The 22,345-nt window shown below is 46.1% G+C and overlaps 1 protein-coding gene across 1 annotated transcript in view; it reads left to right on the top strand.

The window, feature by feature from the left end:
• The window catches only part of arhgef39 (Rho guanine nucleotide exchange factor (GEF) 39), a gene marked incomplete at its 5' end in the record, with an annotated part of 125,960 nt that overhangs the window by 70,100 nt on the left and 33,515 nt on the right, over nucleotides 1-22,345 (top strand). Inside the window, one exon of the mRNA XM_084330962.1 lies at nucleotides 11,852-12,066. Within this exon, the coding sequence (XP_084187088.1) occupies nucleotides 11,852-12,066 (215 nt within the window). The remainder of the gene's footprint in view (nucleotides 1-11,851; nucleotides 12,067-22,345) is intronic.

The following is a 22,345-nucleotide window of genomic DNA, read 5'->3' as shown; positions in this document are numbered from 1 at the left end:
GTCTCACCGTTACCAGAGGTTGTCCTCGGTCTTTACTCTGTGTGCGTAGGTAATGGTATATGAAGTGTGTGTTTTCGTTGATCTCAGCCTACCTTTCATGCTGCCATTGATGTTGAAAAGGGTTGAAAATATGTAAGTACAGGTCCAAAGTTTATAACAATCCCACGGAAAATGTGTGTTTCACAAAGGTTTTTGTAATGTGTGTACCGGCGTTAATTCGGCATGATTATCCATTATTCTTGTTGCGCCCCCCCCCCTCCAATACCAGTATCATCAGCCCTAGATCCAATACCAGTATCATCAGCCCTATAGGGCCTATATCCAATATCAGTATCATTAGCCCTAGATCCAATACCAGTATCATTAGCCCTAGATCCAATACCAGTAGCATTAGCCCTAGATCAATACCAGTAGCATTAGCCCTAGATCAATACCAGTATCATCAGCCCTAGATCCAATACCAGTAGCATTAGCCCTATATCCAATACCAGTATCATCAGCCCTATATCCAATACCAGTAGCATTAGCCCTAGATCCAATACCAGTAGCATTAGCCCTAGATCCAATACCAGTAGCATTAGCCCTAGATCCAATACCAGTAGCATTAGCTCTAGATCCAATACCAGTAGCATTAGCCCTAGATCCAATACCAGTAGCATTAGCCCTAGATCCAATACCAGTAGCATTAGCCCTAGATCCAATACCAGTAGCATTAGCCCTAGATCCAAGTCAAGTCAAGAGTTTTATTTGTCACGGCATACAAGCATACAGTGGAATGCGGGTGGTCATGCCCGCAGCGATTGTGCAATAATACAAGTAATAAGAATAAGACATTTTGTGCAATAATACAAGTAATAAGAATAAGACATAACCGGTATAATGTACATAAAGTTTACAAAAAGCATGGTAAAAGACATGCTAAGGTCCTGCGATAGTGCAATACAATGTTAGCTACGGATGAGGCACTGGGTCTTATATACACTACTATACAATACTATACAATCTGCAGTTGTACTATATATCCTTATGCTATCTTGCTATATCCATCTATTTACTATACAATTTTTTTTAAGTGACCTTTTCATTGTGTTAAGTGACCGTTGAGTGTGAGTGTGTGCAGCATGTGTGTGTGTGTGTGTGTTCATGTGTGCTTGTGTGTGGAGAGTTCAGTGTTCAAGTTTGCCTGACCTCAGCAGCTGAAACAGGCTGTTGTTGGGGTGGTGAGGGTCTTTCATTATTCTGCAGGCTCTGGATTTGCACCTCTTGTTATATAAGACATGCAGGGGTGGTAGTGCAATACCCGTAGTACGATCAGCTGAGCGCACCACTCTCTGTAGGGCCTTGTCCTGTGCCTTGCTGTTTCCATACCAGGCAGTGATGTTTCCAGTCAAGATGCTCTCTACAGCTCCGGAGTAGAAGGACTGGAGTATCTTCCCCGATACTCTGAACTTCCATAACTGTGTCCGGTGGTAGAGGCGCTGCTTCGCCTTCTTTACGACTGAGTCTATGTGTGTTGTCCATGTCAGGTCATCTGAGATGTGGACCCCCAGGTACTTAAAGCTGCTCACCCTGTCCATGGTAGCCCCGTTTATCCACAGTGGTGTGTGTGTCCCCTGCTGTGTTCTCCTAAAATCCATGATCAGCTCCTTGGTTTTACCAATGTTCAGGAGCAGGCTGTTGTCCTGACACCAGCGTGCCAGTGCATCAACCTCCTCCCGGTAGGCCTTCTCGTCGTTGTCAGAGATCAGCCCCACCACCACTGTGTCGTCCGCAAACTTCACTATGGAGTTGGAGCTGAACTTGACCACACAGTCATGTGTGTAGAGTGAATACAGCAGGGGGCTCGGAACACATCCCTGGGGGGACCCGATACTCAGGGTGATTGTTCTGGGTGGTCTGACCCCCCACCTTGACCGCCTGAGGCCTTTCACTCAAAGTCCAGTATCCAGGCGCTCAGTGCGGAGCTCAGACCCAGCTCAATCAGCTTGTCCACCAGTCTGGTGGGGACTATGGTGTTGAACGCTGAGCTATAGTCAATGAACAACAGTCTCACATAGCCCCCCTTCTGGCTGTCTAGGTGAGAGAGGGTGTTGTGTAGTACCTGAGAGACCGCATCGTCAGTGGACCTGTTTGACCTATATGCAAATTGCAAAGGGTCCATATCACTGGGGAGGGAAGCACAAATGTAATCCATAACCAGCCTCTCAAAACATTCCATGACCACAGAGTTGAGTGCCACTGGTCTGCAGTCATTAAGACCAGCTGGGGAGGATCTTTTTGGTACCGGGATTATAGTGGATACCTTGAAGCAGGTAGGGACCACGGACTCAGCCAGGGATAGATTAAATATGGTGGTGAACACACGCATGCATTGTCTCTTTAGAATCGCCGATGCGATTCGTCTCTGCGATTAACCCATCCCGTCGTCCTTCCCCCCCCAAGGGCAGCCGGGAGCAGACAGGCGTCAACGTGAGCCGCGCCAGGGGACCAATCCAAGTGCTCCTGTCCGTCTTCATCAAGGACGCCACAGCGTTAGCGATCTGTTGTTGTGCATGTTTTTCCATTGGGTTTATCTTATCGGGGGGGAAACCCTTGCGAGCACGGGGAGAACATGCAAACTCCACACAGAAAGGCCTGGGAGGTCCCCACCTGGGTACCTGGCATCATGGAAACCTGGTCCCCAAGCGGGAATCGAACCCTGGACCTTCTTGCTGTGAGGCGACAGTGTTAACCACTACACCACCGTGCCGACAGCCAAGATCTACCTATTGAAGCGTTGAGAGAAAAAGACAGCCAAGATTGTACTTTAAACTAAATTACTTTTATTTGCCTGTATTCTAATTACATGCAATGCTTTGGTCCAACATTAAAACGTCAAAGTAGAACTGTAATGTGTACTTTCTCAGTCAGTGCTAAGTGCAGTAATCTTATGCAGCATCACTTCACATCAAAACAAAAGTAGAACTGTAATGTGGACTCTCAGGGAAAGATCAAAACAAAACAAAAAATTATAATAATTTTGAAAAAAAAAATCAGGGAAAGATCTACAGGGAAAGTTTCAAAGATCGACCAGTCGATCGCGATCGACGGGTTGGTGACCACTCACTGTAGCCTTATACTCGTCCATATTTCCTGACGCTCTGCACAGGTTATAAGCAGTGGTGCGAGCATTCAGTGCCACTCGGATGGAATTGTCCACCCACGGTTTCTGGTTTGGGAAAACCTGCATCCAATATCGTTATATCCAATATGTTGCTCAAAAAAACTATATCAAGTTTGTCTTTAACCTCTTCCACCCGGAGCCTATTTTTTGAAAATCCGCCTAAAATATATACCTAGGTAAATGGAAGATTGCTCCACTTCTACAGGGCCATTTGCATATTCTTGGTATCTAGGGACATCTACGGACCTCAGGGAATGTATTCACAATGTCAGAAATATTGTGTATTACTAGGCTTGCTTAAATTGTGATGAAACAAAGGAGAATATGAATTATGATTTTTCTTTGCATCTTTGACAGTGAATAACACCATGCTAATAATGACCAAACATTAAAAACTGCCACTGATCTCGTTCACTACCTTCTTGAGATCATGTGTACACAAAATCTAAGGAAATTAATAAAGGGAAGATGATTAAACAGAAGGTTCTATAGATACAGTACTGAATTCTCTCATCCGGACCAATGCAATTTGAAATATTATTATAGAATATAGAATAGGATGCGTATAAATTACCTTATTATAGCCAATTCGCTCATTTATATATATATATAATCTTTCAAATGCCCGAATTCAATTTGGATTTAGTATCACCAGGCGTGCATAAGAACAGATAATTTACTGTACTTTTTTATTTCCCCCACAGTGCAACCAAAATGAAACTAATTTCAGATCTAATTGTTCCTACATGTTAACAATAGGGAAGAGAAACTTGAAAGCATTTCAATATTTGTCAAAAACATTACCCTTTGTGGCTTATTATCCCGAATATTAACAGTTATTGAAATAATTCATACAGAACTCTGAACCTTGAACCCCATAAAATCTTCCAGGAAGTGTAGTTTTAAAAACGTTCAACGCAGAACCATATCTGTGGAACTCTGCTACAAAATGGCCACAAAAAGACTACAATTCAAAACTATCCAAAATGGTCGCCCTCGCGGATAGAATGTGTGCTTTTTTTCCGTAGCCTATGTGTGCGAAGACGCTCTCTGATTGGCTAGCCGCGTACAGCGAATACCTTCTCTGATTGGTTTAGCGCCGAAGGGTCTCTTCCGCCTAACCCTAACCTTAACCCTAACTCTAAGCATAACCCACTTTGAAGCAGAGAATATATATGTACAAGGCGGAAGAGACCCTTCGGCACTAAACCAATCAGAGAGGGTCTTCGCATACATAAGATACGGAAAAAAATCACGCGGATAGAATTGGTCAAATCGAAAAACAACTAGTCCTATTAAGAATCCTATTGCTAAACTAACGTATTGGTGATAATATACATTCTACATGCTGTTGTGACTAGGGATGGGTACCGAATTCGGTACTTTTAAAGGTACTTACCGAAACACGTCGGTACTACCGAGTATCGATTCACGTGAGATACCGTTGTCGGTACTGTAAAAAAAAGGGATTTAATTTTATATATATTTTTTTTTACACTTTTATTTTTTCAACTTTTTTTATAACTTTTTTCTTTTCATGTCAACGTTCACACGCACAATATACGCTTACCTAGGATTTGACTTGATTAAACAACAAAGCAGTCCGGGCAATGGCAAGCTGAAAACGGTCGAAAGTGTGGTTATTTGAAGTTTGGATATTTTTTTTCACAACTGAGGTAGGTAGATTACATTTTTATAGACTAAAGGGGTTCCCAAACTTTTTCAGCTCGAGACCCAAAAGAGAAATTTGGTGTTTCCCCGGGACCCAAACTTACAAAAATACATCATGAATTGCCATAACATGGGCGGCTGGGTAGCGCAGCGGACTAAGCGTACCACCGCAGATACACTGGTATCGAATCCAGCTGTCAGCGGTACCTCCGGCTTGGTTGGTCGTCCATACTAACACAATTGGCAGTGTTCGAGGGTGGGAAGCCGGTGGGATGTGTATCCTGGTTGTTGTAAACAGCGACTCCTACAGGTCGGTCGGGGCGCCTGCTCAGCGAGGAAGGGAACTGGGGGAAGTAGTGTGAGCCTCCCACGCATTACGCTCACCCAGTGAGAGTCCTCGCTGTCAGGTGAAAATAAGCGGCTGGCTGACTTCACATGTATCGGAGGGGACATGTGATAGTATCTATCAACCCTCCCTAGACCGCCAAGTGGGGGGCAAATGCGGGCAACGACCAGGAAGGGAGGGAAGGGAATTGGCATAACGACTAAATTGGGATGGGAGAAAAATACAGAAAAAAGGGGGAGAAAAAAGTTGAAATTTTTTTTTATTGCCATAACATACATTTATAAACTATAAACTAAGAACACAACAAACCATGAATTTCAAATGTATATGAAATGTATTTATTTAATTATAAAAGTACATCACAGCAATAATCAGTGTAATGTTAAGTTGCTCACCGCCTCATAACATATGTACATACAATTTTGTAACACTTCCGTTCGCGAGTATATACGTGTTTCAAAAAAGAGCGTTGTGGACCAGAGCCACGTATATACTCGTGGCAAGTTGTTTTATTCCATATTTATAACGCTTATTAGGTACCCGATCCACTAGCAGGATCTTTCCACATATTTGATTTTCGAAACATGCAGTACCGGCCAGATCCGCTTAGGGGCGCCATCGCTCCACTGCAGTATCATTGATGGGATTTAAAAAAAAAATAAAAAATGCTTTTACAGTTCTGTGGGCGGATCATAGATCCTTTATTCCAAAAGAAGACCCTCCATCTTGGATCAGCTTGCCGAATGTTTTTTTCAGCGTGGAATAATGGGATTTATGATTAGCCAATGTGCATATCGATCTACCAGAATCCGATGACTGGTGAGGAAATGCTGCCGGCGATCACATGGCCTGATGGTAGGATAATATTACCCCAAATTACAGCTGGATTGGACATTGTTTTATAATGTAACGTGATCGATCAGTGAAAATGCTATATTGAACGCACACTGTATTGCTAATCAATAATAGTAATCGGCGTTCCCCGCCGCCCCCATTTCATCCATAGATGCTCTGTAATAGTCCGGATGCTACACAGTTTGTTTTATTTCATTTGTATATATACAGCAGAAATGGCGTTTGATATAACGGCGCCAACGTTTAGCCTTTTTTGCAGCCTCCTGCAGAAAAGCCTAGACAAAAAGCGCTATATACCTTATATTCACGACGCTATAAAATGACAACCAACCGATGGATTTTTATTTTCTTTAAGCCATTATGAAGGCACGGTTTATGCACTCAAGTGACAATAAGAATGGACAGATAGCAATACTATAAATGATATATAAAGCTCTTAGAAAGTACATCGGTTTGTTTACAATCCTCTGTCCTCTGAGGCCTAAATCGCCGCGGGGCGCCGGTCGCCATGGTGTTAAATGAACAAACATGTTCTACTATCCTTTCTATTTCTCACCCTTTTTCAACTCCATTTCTTAACCCCTCCCTCCGTCCCTCAACCTTAAACCCCAACATTGAGCAACATTCTGATTAATTTGTACTGACTTATTAAAAAATTCTACTGACCTGACATCATGCTAGAAGGGGTATAATATTTTATCTATGGCACAATGAAATCTACAATTAGATCTATTCTGGGCTTGGTTTTTGAAAGTGCTATTCTGAGGTCATGCTGAGCATTTAGTCTGTTTCTGCATTTGTTTTTCAGGTATGCTAGAGTAGAAAACCCAGATTCACATAAGTATGTTGTGCCCAACTGAATCAACACATCTACAGTTTTTTTATAAAAAAAAATATAATTTTCTTTAAATTTTTTTTTTTTATTTATTATTATTATTATTAATATTATTGGCGACCCAATAAAAACGGGTCCGCAACCCATTTTGGGTCGCGACCCAGAGTTTGGGAAACGAGTACCGAAAAAAGGTACCGTTGGGTACTGGTATCGTTTCACAGGTACCGGTACCGTATTGGTTCAAATGTGAACGGTACCCATCCCTAGTTGTGACATGTTCATGATGTTAATATTTGAATACGTTTGAAATTAAAATCGCAACTTTTATACAACACTCTGAAAAATATTGATTTATGACCAGATGTCATTTGCGGTCCGCCGATGGACAGCACAGGTTAAGTTTATGTATATATTTTTTACCCAGGGACAGTGCACATTAATCAACATCTTCAGTTTCCACATCAATGTAAATGTGCCAGAATTAGCTAATGAGCTAGTTTTCATCTGTAGTCCCTGTCTACCATGCATGCCTTTAATGTTGTGGGAGGAAACCGGAGTACCCAGAGGAAACCCACGCAAACACATGAAGAACATGCAAACTCCACACAGAAAGGCCCCCCGCTGGGGTTCAAACCCAGGACCTTCTTGCTGTGAGGCAGCAGTGGTGCTAACCACTCTGCCACCGCACCACCCTGAACCGACCAATGGAGCGACAGCCCCACAGTCCCCTTGTGACTGAGATCCCAGTAAGGCTGTCCCCGAAGCCTGTTTTTGGGATTCGAACTTCGTCAGGGTTTTTCGAACGGACGTTTGAACCTTCGTTTTTAATAATAATGTAAATGTAAATGTAGTAATTTAAAAAAAAATATATTCAAAATACATTTTATTTCATTTCTTTTTTTTATAAATATCCTCAAACTAAATCCTCAATTTGAATAAAGTGATTGATCTGATTAAATGAGTCTTATTTTTGTTAAATCAACTTTCTTTAACATGAGTGCCAACAACGAGATTTCTCGTCCTAACTCGCCATGCGTTGAGTGCCAATGACTAGATTTCTCGTTATTTAATCGTTATTTCTTTTATTAGCGATATCCATTCATTTTTCATCCATCCAGCCTGACGTTATCATTGGGAATGGCTCTGAGCTCGAAAAGGGCAAATACCGCCGCCTATCGTTTCCCGGATGGTAATGCACATCATTGGATTGGATTGAGTGGCCATGTGCATCAGAAAAAAACTCCAGTCCAGGGTTTCACCATCTCTGGCAAGCAGTGTCTGTTACCACATTCACTGGGGAGGCTCGGAGCAGCTTTCGATTATGTGTTTCGGACTATAACGTTGGATCAATAAATGCGATCAATATTTGGAATGGCGATCAGGAATTGGATTAATCTTTTTGCAGAACATCTGATTTGAGGTAAGGACTCTATTTTACCAGTATTGGGTTAATCAGATGTTTTTTTCATAGCGATCACAACGTGTGTGCGTGTATGACGTTAGCGCAGACCAGGTCATGGATAATAGATTTTTCAGCCCGCTTCTCTAGCGTGCATAAGTACACATAATACTATCGATAATCTAGCATTTATTTGAAAACTATTCATAAATCAGCCGAAAAATGACAATGTGTTTGTGTATTCCACTAAAGGGCTATTATCGCGGAATTTCTCTGAAATTACTAGAACTCTCCGAAACTATACTTGTATTCAAAACGGTATAAAACTGAAATGTATCAATGAAAAAACAATCCGTTTCGTACATGTTGACTGCAAGCAAGTCATTGATAAGCGAGGGGTGTTTTAGACCCATAGCCATAATTTAAGATATAGTTTAAGCGTTCGCAAATATCCCCGACCTCCCACTGACTAAAGCGCTGGCACTCAAGGGGTTATCTGGGCAAAGGGGCGTGGCACCCAATGTGTTAATGAATATAACTCATCAGTTTTAAATACTATAATATTAGTGTAGCCTAATCTTTATCTGCAACTGTGAAGAAAAACCCCATTGGTTTAAACAGAATTAATAGACTCATAAAAAATATATATAAAATAAAAAAAACTTTATTTTCTATAAAAAATTCTAATGTTGATTTAGAATTCGAATGCCAACCTAACGAACGAAGGTCAGAACATTCAAATGTTTGGGCTCAGCCCTAGATCCCAGAGCTCGTGCCGGCGTCTCCACATCTACTATAGACGACACCGTTGGCAACGCGTGCTTTCTCCCATCACTTTTCACCACTTTGTCTTCCAAGTTAACCACTGCTTCTAATTCAGCCCCGTACGACGGCCAATCGTTCCGTTCCGCCGGTATAACCGGAACAACCTGGCCGTCCACAATCTCTAGAGAAACACCTGAGAGAGTCACGCCGTGCCACTTCTATCCCTCCCTCCCCCTATGCTCGAAACCCATGGCATTTTAAAAAGCAATTTGACCCCCGCCTAACCCTCTCACTAATCACAGTATGGCTTGTCCCCCCACCCCAGAGGCACAACCGTGACTGCTCACCCTAGTGGCTGTAATCACACTCTACTGGCTGGGGCAATTAATATAAAATATGTGTCCAGGCTGAATTTCATCTTATCTATCCAAATGTCAGCATCTCGTTTTTTTGCCGTGATCACACCACTGCCAATCACCGTGACGACGGAGAGGACACTTTCCCTCAATCAACCCACCCTACCACCCACTTCCTCCACCCTGCTACTACCTCCCACTGTGTCTCTTTCTTTCTTTCTTTCTTTCTTTCTTTCTTTCTTTCTTTCTTTCTCTCTCTCTCTGCTCCTCTCTCCGTCTCTCTCTCTTCCCCACTTTCTGCCTCTATGTCTCCCTCTCTCTGTCTCCCTCTCTCAATCTGTCTCTCTCTGCCTCTCTCTCTGTCTCCCTCTCTCTCTATCTGCCTCTCTCTGTCTCCCTCTCTATCTGCCTCTCTCTCTGTATCCCTCTCTCTCTGCCTCTCTCTGTCTCCCTCTCTCTCTGTCTGTCTCTCTGTCCCTCTCTCTCTGTCCCTTTCTCTCTGTCTCTGTCTCTCTGCTTTTTTAAACTTCTCAAACATGTTGTGTTTCTCTCTTTCAATACGTCTTCATCCTGCTCTGTCTTCAGCCCTCCTTCCAATGTCAATGATGTGTGCAGATGACTGTGACAATTATAATAACAAAATTGATTGGGGCAAGTAAAAAGAAATGTGGAAGTAAAAAAGAAAAATCCTATATTGGTTGATATTTGCAAAAGGATTCCTCAAATTCAAGAGTCGTGACAACGATAAGTACTGGATGTACTATATATATATTAATATAGGCTATATATATATATATATATATATATATATATATATATAATATTTTCTTTTTGGCATTTTACAGCTTTATTTCGGATAGGACAGGCAGCGAGGAAAGTTGGTAGAAGATATGGGGAGGATATGCATCATAGGTCCCGAGCCGGATTCGAACCCCGGACGCTGCGATTACACTGCGAGCGCAGCTACGTGGTGCGCCACCGTGGCGCCCTAGGCTATATATTCTGAATGGGACTGGCATAACTCTAAAGAGAATAATCGTGTGGTTCTAATGAGCCCATTGGGATATCTTGAGGTGAGACGTCAACAGACCCCTTTGAACATCCAGTAGCCACACCCATTTCCTGTCACCATCAACATCCACCCCATCCTGCTAACGTGGCTGCTGTCTATCGCCGGGAACACACCAGGGGCACGCGCAGGTTTTGTGCGAGAACGGCCTGCGTGGCCGTCCACACCGAGTCCGACTTACAGTTCCAGTGTTCTATCCTGTAATTGTCCATTTTGCATGTATAACCCGTTATTATCTCATTAATTCGAATTTTAGAATGAATTTTAGAATGATGAAATCAGTGTGACTACTCCTGAAAAAGTATAGTATGGTTTATTTGTATTGGGAAAGATACAGACACATTAGCTGGTTGAACAACATCTATATGTGTGGTAATAATGCAGATATTGAGTGTATTTATGTGAAAATGTGCGTGGCGCACTCCTCAAATTCCATTCGAAGCGAAAAAATGTGCACGGCCGGTGTGAACAGCGACGCCTGTTAACATGGGAGCGAAAGTGAAGCGCTGATCGCTCGTCCGCCTCACGCCTGCGTCCGGTGTGTTTGAGCCGTATGGACTGAATTCCTCAAGATCTCCAGTTTGAGATGATGCTGCTATATTCGACGATGCTATATATATATATTAAAACATCGCTAGATCCCATGAAAGATGGCTAAACCACTGTTAACATAACAGTGGCTCAGGAGGTAGACTGGTCGTCTGGCAATCGGAAGGTTCCCGGTTCGATTCCCGGGCAGCGCGTCGAAGTGTCCTTGAGCAAGACACTTAACCCCTTCCCGATGAACAGGTTGCCTGCATGGTCGCCTCCTCTGTTGTTGTGTGAGTGAATGGGTGAATGTGAGGCATAAGTTGTAAAGCGCTTTGGATAAAAGCTGTTGTATAAATGCAGACCATTTATAATATCGGCTAATATATCAGTAATAGGGTTGGGTGTCGTTTGGATTTGAATGATTCAGATTCTCCATTTCGATTGCTGTTCTAAACGATTCTCGATTCCGATTCTTTGAAGTGCAGGTCAAAACAGGTCACAGCTTATTTAGCAGGAGAATTTTCTTTTTTTGAAAAATCCTTTATTTTTTTCATACTATTCACATTGTCAGTTGACTTGATAGTTTCATTTGGTTGCTGTACTGTAACTAGGGTATTAATTAACAAATTAATTAAAAATAATAATAATAAAAAAAAATGCAAACATCTTCTTAACGGTTCTCTGTGCCCAACCCTAATCAGTAACATACACACCAATACCGATATATCTATGATAAGCCAATATCAGCCAGCCAATATTAAATCGCTAATGATATTACCTCCCCTCCTTTATCTCTCCTCGCCTCTCTCTCCCCTTTTGTCTGTTTATCTCCCCCCTCTCCTCTCCTCGCCTCTCTCCCAGGGAGGTGGTACATCCGTGAGGGCTGCCTGAAGACTGTGTCTCCTAAAGGGGCGGAGGCCAAGCCCAAGATGTTCTTCCTGTTCTCCGACATGCTGCTGCAGGCCAAGCGAGCCACCACAGGGCAGAGGTTCGCCGGCCAGCATGCCTTCCCCCTGAGGGACTGCACCGTGGACAAGGTGTTCGGCCACACCAGGAGCCAGGGCGGCCTGCTCAGCGTGAGTGACGCCATAGGCATTAGGGCCGAGCCCAAACGTTTGAATGTTCTGACCTTCGTTCGTTACGTTGGCATTCAAATCTTAATTAATGGGTTCAAACTTCAAACCTCTGCTTTTTTTATTTTTACTGAAAATATATATCAGAATGTGATATATATATATCAGAATATCACAGTACTATGTTGTGTTTACAATAATTTGAAGGTCACGTGCGAACACGGGTCACAACAACACAGTCTAGTGAGATGAGGGGTCCCCGTCATATCAGGAAATTAATCAAACATGCAAAAAAGAGAGTTTAGTGGCTCACACTCACCCGTCTTATTTCATAATACAACATTTTCCGAATGGACGTTTGGATTAAACCAAGTGTATACAGTGATGCTGATGCTTTTCCCAGCGGAACTCAAGTTACTTAACATTACACGGTATAATGATTAAAAACGATGGTTCGAACATCCGTTCGAAAAACCCTGGCGAATGTTCGAATCCAAAAAAACAGGCTTGGGGACAGCTCTAATACGCATAGGATGGAGGCGAGCAGCGAGCTAGGTGTGTGATCTGGGTTCCTGCCAAGAGAGTAGGAATTTTCTCTTTGAACCCAGTATAAAGGTGGAAGTGGGCGTTTAAAGGAACACTCCACCAAATAAAGCAAGAGTTATTAGATTAGAACACAAGTACAGTTCAACCAAAATAAGTTTGGCATCCAACCAGAGTGCAAATGTAGCAGTAAAGTGCAACAGTAATATACAATGTACAGGTGATTAAACTGGGCACAAAATATGTACAGAGTTGTAGTATTAATATGTACAGTGATACAGGTATAAAGACAGTATGGTAGTAGTCATACTGGCCAGCAGCGTAACTAGTAAGAGTAGGATATGTACAGATATAGATATAGTATCTACAGCTATGTAAAAGGACTATGTGCAGGTAAATCCCGTCATCTCAACACATATCCCAAAACTACAAATTAATTTGCGTTATTAAGGTGAAGAGTTGGAAGGGCAGTGAAAAAATATAAAAAAATTAGGGGATTTTTTTATTTTTTTTTTATGCGCTGTTAATCACCAATGTCTTAGTGTTCTTTTATTTGCATGTTTTCTCTGAGCCACATTCCAACCTTTTAACTTTTCCAAAGGTTTAAAAACGCTTCCCTTCCTCCGTCCTCGATTTCTCTGTGACCCGGACGCCTGTATATTTTCCCCAACGGAGTTTCACTTCCGTGTTCGATTTGCGCGATCTGATTGGCCACTGACGTTTCTCTCAGCGCCGATTGTGTTACTCCTAACAAACTGGTTAAGCTTGGCGACTCTTTCGAAGTCGCTCTCTTTCGAAGTTGGTTAGGGTTAAGGTTAGTTGGTTAAGGTTAGGGTTAGGGTAACAGCCTGCTGGGGCGATTGTTAGGAGTAACGCGATTGGCGCTGAAAAAAACGTCAGTAGCCAATCAGATCGCGCAAACCGAACGTGGAAGTAAAACTCCGTTGGGGAAAATATATACGCGACCCGGACGCTTGAAGCCTTTTTACAACGCTTCCTGGTTCCCGTTTTGCACTCTGATTGGCCAGGTCATGTGACATGAGCGCCAATCGTGGGACGGCAAGTTTCTACACTGGTTAAGCTTAGGCAGTCTTCGAAGTTGGTTAAGGTTAGAGTTTGTCTTAGAGCAGGCTGTTTTGACGCGGAAATGGGCAAACACGCTATTGGGCGCACATGTCACATGACCTGGCCAATCAGAGCGCCGGAAACGCGGATGCGTTGTAAAAAGGCTACATGCGACCCGGACACTGAAAATGTTTAGCCATAGATAACATTCAGCCACTAGATGTTGCACTAGAGCACCAGCATGTTATTTATCCAATCGGGTGCATTCCATGTGGGGAAATGGGAAGTAGAGGGGGGTGCGGGGGGGATACATGCCTCCAACATGTAAACAACAACATTAATTTTGAACCCAGATTTTTGGCAATTTTAAGAAATAAGCATTTCAGAGCGTTCATCAGCACCTGCGTCGCCCATCTCCTCTGACCGGGGGCCCCGAGTCTCTTCAGAGCCCAGGGCCTCGGAGTGAAGCTCCTCTGTCCCACCGCTCCTCGTCCCCAGACCTCCGTGGGTCACGCGGGGACTCGACCACTCCTGAGCAGGACCTCCGGTCTTCGTCCACCGAGCTCGCCTGTGGTCAACCGTTACGGGTCCCCAAACTGGATTTTGGTCCCCAAGGTAACTAGCAGTGGTCCAGCGGTGGCCTGTTCTCCTGGAGCGACGCTGCGGGTCTGTACACCGTGTTGCCCACATCGCAGCACGTGTTGCCCCAGGTCCAGCCTCCACACGGCGGGTTACAACTTCATCCACTATGACGGCCACTGGGGACCTCCTCAGTCACCCTACGGCAGACCGCTCAGCGTCCTGGAGGCCAAGGCCTTCACGGTCAACCGCTCTGTATCCTGGGGGCCGCGGACAAGGTCTTCACAGTCAACCGCTCTGTATCCTGGGGGCCGCGGACAAGGCCTTCACGGTCAACCGCTCTGTATCCTGGCGGCCGCGGACAAGGTCTTCGCGGTCAACCGCTCTGTATCCTGGGGGCCGCGGACAAGGTCTTCGCGGTCAACCGCTCTGTATCCTGGGGGCCGCGGACAAGGTCTTCGCGGTCAACCGCTCTGTATCCTGGGGGCCGCGGACAAGGCCTTCACGGTCAACCGCTCTGTATCCTGGGGGCCGCGGACAAGGTCTTCGCGGTCAACCGCTCTGTATCCTGGGGGCCGCGGACAAGGCCTTCACGGTCAACCGCTCTGTATCCTGGGGGCCGCGGACAAGGCCTTCACGGTCAACCGCTCTGTATCCTGGGGGCCGCGGACAAGGTCTCTGTATCCTGGAGGCTGGGGACAAGGCCTTTGTGGTCTAGTGAATTCTGGAGGGATACGTGGAGGATAACCCATAGGGACTTGTACATAATTCACAGTGAAATCTCCAATATCATTGTCATCATTATTATTATTGTTTATGTGACGCAGGGAGAGGTGAGGTCACATGCACAGAACTTGTACAGTAAGTCGCTTTGGATAAAAGTGTCAGCTAAACCTCCTGACTCCTCCAGACTCCCTCTGAGTCCCCCCGACTCCCCCTGACTACTCCTGAGTCCCCCAGACTCCCCCAGACTCCCCCAGACTCCTCCTGACTCCTCCAGACTCCTCCTGACTCCCCCTCCTCCTGACTCCTCCAGACTCCTCCTGACTCCCCCTGACTCCTCCTGACTCCCCCTGACTCCTCCAGACTCCCCCAGACTCCCCCTGACTCCCCCAGACTCCCCCTGACTCCTCCTGACTCCCCCTGACTCCTCCAGACTCCCCCAAACTCCCCCTGACTCCTCCTGACTCCCCCTGACTCCTCCTGACTCCCCCAGACTCCCCCTGACTCCTCCTGACTCCCCCAGACTCCCCCTGACTCCTCCTGACTCCCCCAGACTCCCCCTGACTCCTCCAGACTCCCCCTGACTCCTCCAGACTCCTCTCCTCCTGACTCCTCCTGAGTCCCCCTGACTCCTCCTGACTCCTCCTGAGTCCCCCTGACTCCTCCTGACTCCCCCTGACTCCTCCTGAGTCCCCCTGACTCCTCCAGACTCCTCCTGACTCCCCCTGACTCCTCCAGACTCCCTCTGACTCCCTCTGACTCCTCCTGACTCCCCCTGACTCCTCCAGACTCCCTCTGACTCCCCCTGACTCCCCCTGACTCCTCCAGACTCCTCCTGACTCCCCCAGACTCCCCCTGACTCCTCCAGACTCCCCCTGACTCCTCCAGACTCCTCCAGACTCCTCTCCTCCAGACTCCCCCTGACTCCTCCAGACTCCTCTCCTCCAGACTCCCTCTGACTCCTCCTGAGTCCCCCTGACTCCTCCTGAGTCCCCCTGACTCCTCCTGAGTCCCCCTGAGTCCCCCTGAGTCCTCCTGACTCCTCCTGACTCCCCCTGACTCCTCCTGACTCCCCCTGACTCCTCCTGACTCCTCCTGACTCCCCCTGACTCCTCCTGAGTCCCCCAGACTCCTCCAGACTCCCCCTGACTCCTCCTGACTCCCCCTGACTCCCCCTGACTCCTCCTGAGTCCTCCTGAGTCCCCCTGACTCCTCCAGACTCCCCCTGACTCCCCCTGACTCCTCCTGAGTCCCCCTGACTCCCCCTGACTCCTCCTGACTCCTCCTGACTCCTCCAGACTCCCCCTGACTCCTCCAGACTCCCCCTGACTCCTCCTGACTCCTCCAGACTCCTCTCCTCCAGACTCCCTCTGACTCCTCCTGAGTCCCCCTGACTCCTCCTGAGTCCCCCTGACTCCTCCTGAGTCCCCCTGACTCCCCCTGACTCCTCCTGACTCCTCCAGACTCCCCCTGACTCCTCCTGAGTCCCCCTGACTCCTCCTGACTCCCCCTGACTCCTCCTGACTCCCCCAGACTCCTCCAGACTCCCCCTGACTCCTCCAGACTCCCCCTGACTCCTCCTGACTCCCCCTGACTCCTCCTGAGTCCCCCAGACTCCTCCAGACTCCCCCTGACTCCTCCTGAGTCCCCCAGACTCCTCCAGACTCCCCCTGACTCCTCCTGAGTCCCCCAGACTCCTCCAGACTCCCCCTGACTCCTCCTGAGTCCCCCTGGCTCCTCCAGACTCCCCCTGACTCCTCCTGATTCCCCCTGACTCCTCCTGATTCCCCCTGACTCCTCCTGATTCCCCCTGACTCCTCCTGACTCCTCCAGACTCCTCCTGACTCCTCCTGAGTCCCCCTGACTCCTCCTGACTCCTCCTGACTCCTCCTGAGTCCCCCAGACTCCTCCAGACTCCCCCTGACTCCTCCTGGCTCCTCCAGACTCCCCCTGACTCCTCCTGAGTCCCCCTGACTCCTCCAGACTCCCCCTGAGTCCCCCTGGCTCCTCCAGACTCCCCCTGGCTCCTCCAGACTCCCCCTGACTCCTCCAGACTCCCCCTGAGTCCTCCAGACTCCTCCAGACTCCTCCAGACTCCTCCAGTAGGTCCTCTCTCTGATCAATGAGAGCAGCCGGTCGTAACGCTGATGATCCATAGTGATCCCATCACGTGTTTCTGTTCCTTCATATTATTGGGTCAATCATGGTTTAATGTAATAAAAACACGTTATGGTTTTAAAAAAATCCATACAGTGGTCTGCAGCGGCGGCAGGTGGCCAGACATCTGTTCGCGGATGTGAATAAACACAGCCACACGCCGGCGAGTTCACCGGGGAGAAAAAATACGTTATTTAATTCAGCGTTTTTTTGATGTATGTTGTTTTGATTCGTCTCACTTATCTCTCCTCGACGGTTGTCACGGCGCGCTCCTCGCCAAGAACCACCGCGGCGGCGCGTTCTAAACGCATTCCTTACGAGCGCCATGACAACCCAACCGGGCTTACACTCCAATGGAAACGTCATTTGGTTCTGCTTGTCAGGAGATACCTCGCAACCCCCATCCCCCGACCAACACACCAACACACACAGACACACACACACACACACACACACACACACACACACACACACACACACACACCCTCGCAATGACTTAAAAACCCTGTTGAAGTAGCCAAAAACTTGAACTTTTAATGTGTTTCCCTTCCGCTTGATGCCCCTCCCAGGTCTCCATACAGCTGCCGTGTGACAAATTGTGTCTAAATGATGTAGCTGCTGCCATGAATGATTCAAAAGCCAAGGAGTCGCGCGCCATTGAGCAAGTAACCAAACCATTTATGCGTCGGGCGTTTAGTGTTGGATGCCGCGCATTATCAATATTAATTTGCGGCAGATGGCACGTGTGTGTGTGTGTGTGTGGTGTGTGTGTGTGTGTGTGTGTGTGTGTGTGTGTGTGTGTGTGTGTGTGTGTGTGTGTGTGTGTGTGTGTGTGTGTGTGTGTGTGTGTGTGTGTGTGTGTGTGTGTGTGTGTGTGTGTGTGTGTGTGTGTGTGTGTGTGTGTGTGTGTGTGTGTGTGTGTGTGTGTTCAAAGAGCTCTCTTCATGTCATGGTCATAATACTTTATTTTTAATTTTTTTATTTCCTTGTGTGATGCAGACCTGTCATCTTGAGCTTATGAGTGTGTTATGTGTTCTAATTAAAAAAAAAATTACTTTGTATACTCATTCCCTCTCTCTCTTTCTCTCCATCCTTAACTCTTTGACGGCCAAACACGTAATATTACGTGTTTGACTGCCAACGTTTGAGCGCCAAAAACGTAATAATACGTTTTTAGATCCTTTGATCCGTTTCCTTTGATTCCCGTTCTGGATCACTCTAGCTGTCCCTGGCTCGTTTGCCTACGCTGGAATTGCAATGCCGATCGCAGTAGCCCCCGACCCCCTCCCTGGGGAAGCACTTAGGTTAAGTACCCTCGCTTTGTTTACTGCAGAAAAGTAACTTAAGCACTTGAGTTAAGTACCCTCGCTTTGTTTACTGCAGAAAATTAACATCTAGTGCTAGTTCTAAACTGACATCGAAGTGACATTGGAGTGGCAGAAGGGACCCGATTCTGAAAAGATTCATCTGTACCACCGCTGAGACTCTGGGATTGAATCCAGCTGTCAGCGGTACCTCCGGCTTAGTCAGTCGTCCCTACTAACACAATTGGCAGTGTTAGCGGGTGGGAAGCCGGTGGGGTATGTGTCCTGGTCGTTGTAAACAGCGACTCCTACTGGTCGGTCGGGGGCACCTATTCAGCAGGGAAGGGATCTGTGGGAGATACTGTAGTGTGATCCTCCCACCACGCGTTACAATGTAACGCCGTTACATTCCCCCAGTGAGAGTCCTCGCTGTCAGGTGAAAAGAAGCGGCTGGCTGACTCCACGTGTATCGGAGGAGGCATGTGGTAGTCTTCACCCTCCCCAGGCCGACAGTAGGGGGCAAATGCGCGCAACGACCAGGAAGGGAATTGGCATAACGACTAAATTGGGATGGGAGAAAAAAAGTGTGAACAAAAAATAGATAGGAAAAAAAAAATCTGCTATGAGCCATTCTCCCTTTGTGTGTGTGTGCACACGTCCCATCTCTTCTTTGGAAAGACCAGATGAGGTCAGAGGAGTTTGATAGTATTTACTGAGGATGGCCAGATAATGTTATTTAAATAATAATAGATAAATGTATACATGATCACACAACATAAAAAAATTGTTGAACGGTTTGGGAGAGGGAGGTAGGGAGGGGTTTTAGTTTGTGTGGTGTGATAACAATGTTTAAATTGAGAAGTTTAGACTTTAGTTTAGTTTTACAACAGAAATAAAAATGTTGTTATAATGGAAATACCGGAAAAAGGTATCAAATGTGAACGGTACCCAACCCTAGTGTGTGTGTGTGTGTGTGTGTGTACATGTCTAGGTGTGTATACATGTCTAGGTGTGTGTGTGTGTGTGTACATGTCTATGTGTGGTGTGTGTACATGTCTAGGTGTGTGTGTGTGTACATGTCTAAGTGTGTGTACATGTCTAGGTGTGTGTGTATATGTATAGGTGTGTGTGTGTGTGTGTGTAGATGTCTAGGTGTGTGTGTACATGTCTAGGTGTGTGTCTGTGTGTAGATGTCTAGGTGTGTATTAGGGATGCACCGATATGAACATTTGCCACCGATACCGATTGTTCAACTAACACAATCGGCCGATACCGATACCGATATTTGTAGCAAAATATTTTTTTTAAATATTTTTTAAATATTAATTCTGTTTGTAATTTTATTTTTAATTTTTTTATGAAACTACTGTATATTTGTCTTACAAATTGTGCTCACCGATATGAACATAGGCCTCTTTACTTACTTAAAAAAAGGAAACATCAAGAAATAGCACTATCCCTCTCCCAGTATGTTCTGCAGGGCTGCAGCTAGATACTAGTTCTCCCAGCATGGTCTACCTGCTGGGCTGCAGTGAGATACTATTGTCTCAACCAATGACATTTTGATTGACAGTCGATTCTGCCAATTACGTCACACACCGCTTGCACCCGCCTCTGCTGTTACCACCAATCGGCAAGCGTGTTGCATTTTTTACTCCTGCTTTTGTCCGCCATTGATTTTGACGACAGAGGTTTTCTAGAACAACAACACGGCGCGGCCGACGTTTAGCTTTTAGCTCCGCAGGATGACTTAAATGAGGCATAATGACTTTACTGCAACTAATGTTATAATAAAACAAAGCCTTTCTATACATGTGTCTGATTGAAAACGTTATTAACAGATTGCAGAATGGGTAAAACTCAGGGCTCTGTGAGCAACGGAAGGAACTGAGCTAGTATGAACGCTTGCTACGTTCGGGTAAATAATATGCTGATGTTATGAACGTGTAACACTAACTATATAATGTTAATGCCACAAAACGAATGCCTTGTTAATCATAAGTAGTAACTTTGATGCAGTAGCTTGTGTGTGTGGGCCGGGGGCGGCGTTGTGCAGGTAGGTCGCGAGTGAAATTTTTTTTGTCTTGACGCTACACAAATTGATGGATATTTATCGGCTACTGCCATGTTATAATAAAACAAAGCCTTTCTATACATGTGTCTGATTGAAAACATTATTAACAGATTGCAGAATGGGTAAAACTCAGGGTTCTGTGAGCAACGGAAGGAACTGAGCTAGTATGAACGCTTGCTACGTTCGGGTAAATAATATGCTGATGTTATGAACGTGTAACACTAACTATATAATGTTAATGCCACAAAACGAATGCCTTGTTAATCATAAGTAGTAACTTTGATGCAGTAGCTTGTGTGTGTGTGTGTGTGTGTGTGTGTGGGCCGGGGGCGGCGTTGTGCAGGTAGGTTGCGAGTGAACTTTTTTTTGTCTTGACGCTACACAAATTGATGGATATTTATCGGCTACTGCCATCGGCACATTCGAGCTTATCGGCCGATAGGCCGATTGCAGTCAACAAGGCACTTATCGGCCGATACCGATACCCGACCGATACATCGGTGCACCCCTAGTGTGTATACATGTCTAGGTGTGTGTGTGTGTGTGTGTACATGTCGATGTGTGGTGTGTGTGTGTACATGTCTAGGTGTGTGTCTGTGTACATGTCTAGGTGTGTGTATATGTATAGGTGTGCGTGTGTGTGTAGATGTCTAGGTGTGTGTCTGTGTGTAGATGTCTAGGTGTGTGTACGTGTCTAGGTGTGTGTGTCTGTGTAGATGTCTAGGTGTGTGTACGTGTCTAGGTGTGTGTGTGTGTGTAGATGTCTAGGTGTGTGTACATATCTATCTAGGTGTGTGTGTTTACGTGTGTGTGGGTGTACAGTACATGTCTGTGTGTGTACTTGTGTGTGTGTGTACAGTACATGTCCGTCTGTGTACTTATTGCATTGCACTATTGCATCATTTTACTTTGTGTGTGTGTGTGCGCGCGTGTGTGTGGTGACGCCTCTTCTGAGGGACACTGGGAGAATCTCTGCTTTGGATCAGATTAGGAGGCAGATCCATCTCTCCCTCCCCTCCAGTAAATTATCTTCCTCAAGGATGTCACCCCCCCCCCCCCTCCTCTCTTTCTCTCTCCCTATCCCCCCCTCCTCTCTTTCTCTCTCCCTACCCCCCCCCCCCCCCCCCTCAGCGTTATCTAACGGCAGCGATGGCATTTCATTAGCCCCTTATCCCCACCGAGGCCCGGATGCATACTCAATAGCATTACGCGTAATTTCTCATAAGGACACATTATTGATCCGGGGGGCCCCTACCTGAGCTCCAGGAACAGGGCTGTCAGCACTCCAGGGCCCCCTGCTCGTCCCTCCTCGTCCCTCCTCGTCCACGGCCGTGAAGAATTAAAGACAAATTAAATTTGACAGCTGTAAATGCCATGGCAATCTATATGCAAAATTTTGGGAGAGGGGGGAAAAAATAAGAAAAAGCTTTTATTAAAATTCCCGTCGTTTTTGTTGCACGTATTTTTTTGGAAGGAGACGACTAGCTTTTATTTTTGGAGTAGCCCCTCTCTCTGTCTCTCTCTCTCTCTCCGTTTCTCTCTCCCTCTCTTCATCCCCTCTATCCCTCTCTTCATCCCTTCTCTATCCCTCTCTTTCTCTCCCTCTCTTCATCCCTTCTCTCTCCTCTCTTCATCCCCTCTCCCTCTCTCTCTTCATCCCATCTCTCTCTTCATCCTCTCTCCCTCGCTTTCTCTCCAACCTCTCAATCTATCTCCCCTCTCTCTCCCTCTATCTCTCTCTCTTCTTCCCCTCTGTTTCTCTCTCTTCATCCCCTCTCTCTCTCTCTTCATCCCCTCTCTGTTTCTCTCTTCACCCCCTCTCTCTCTCGGTTCTCCT

The sequence above is a fragment of the Notolepis coatsorum genome, assembly GCF_963971535.1.
Source record: "Notolepis coatsorum genome assembly, chromosome: 15".
NCBI classification, from domain to species: domain Eukaryota; kingdom Metazoa; phylum Chordata; class Actinopteri; order Aulopiformes; family Paralepididae; genus Notolepis; species Notolepis coatsorum.
The sequence above is the reverse complement of the archived record's forward strand: the minus strand, read 5'-3'. Positions and strand labels throughout refer to the sequence as shown.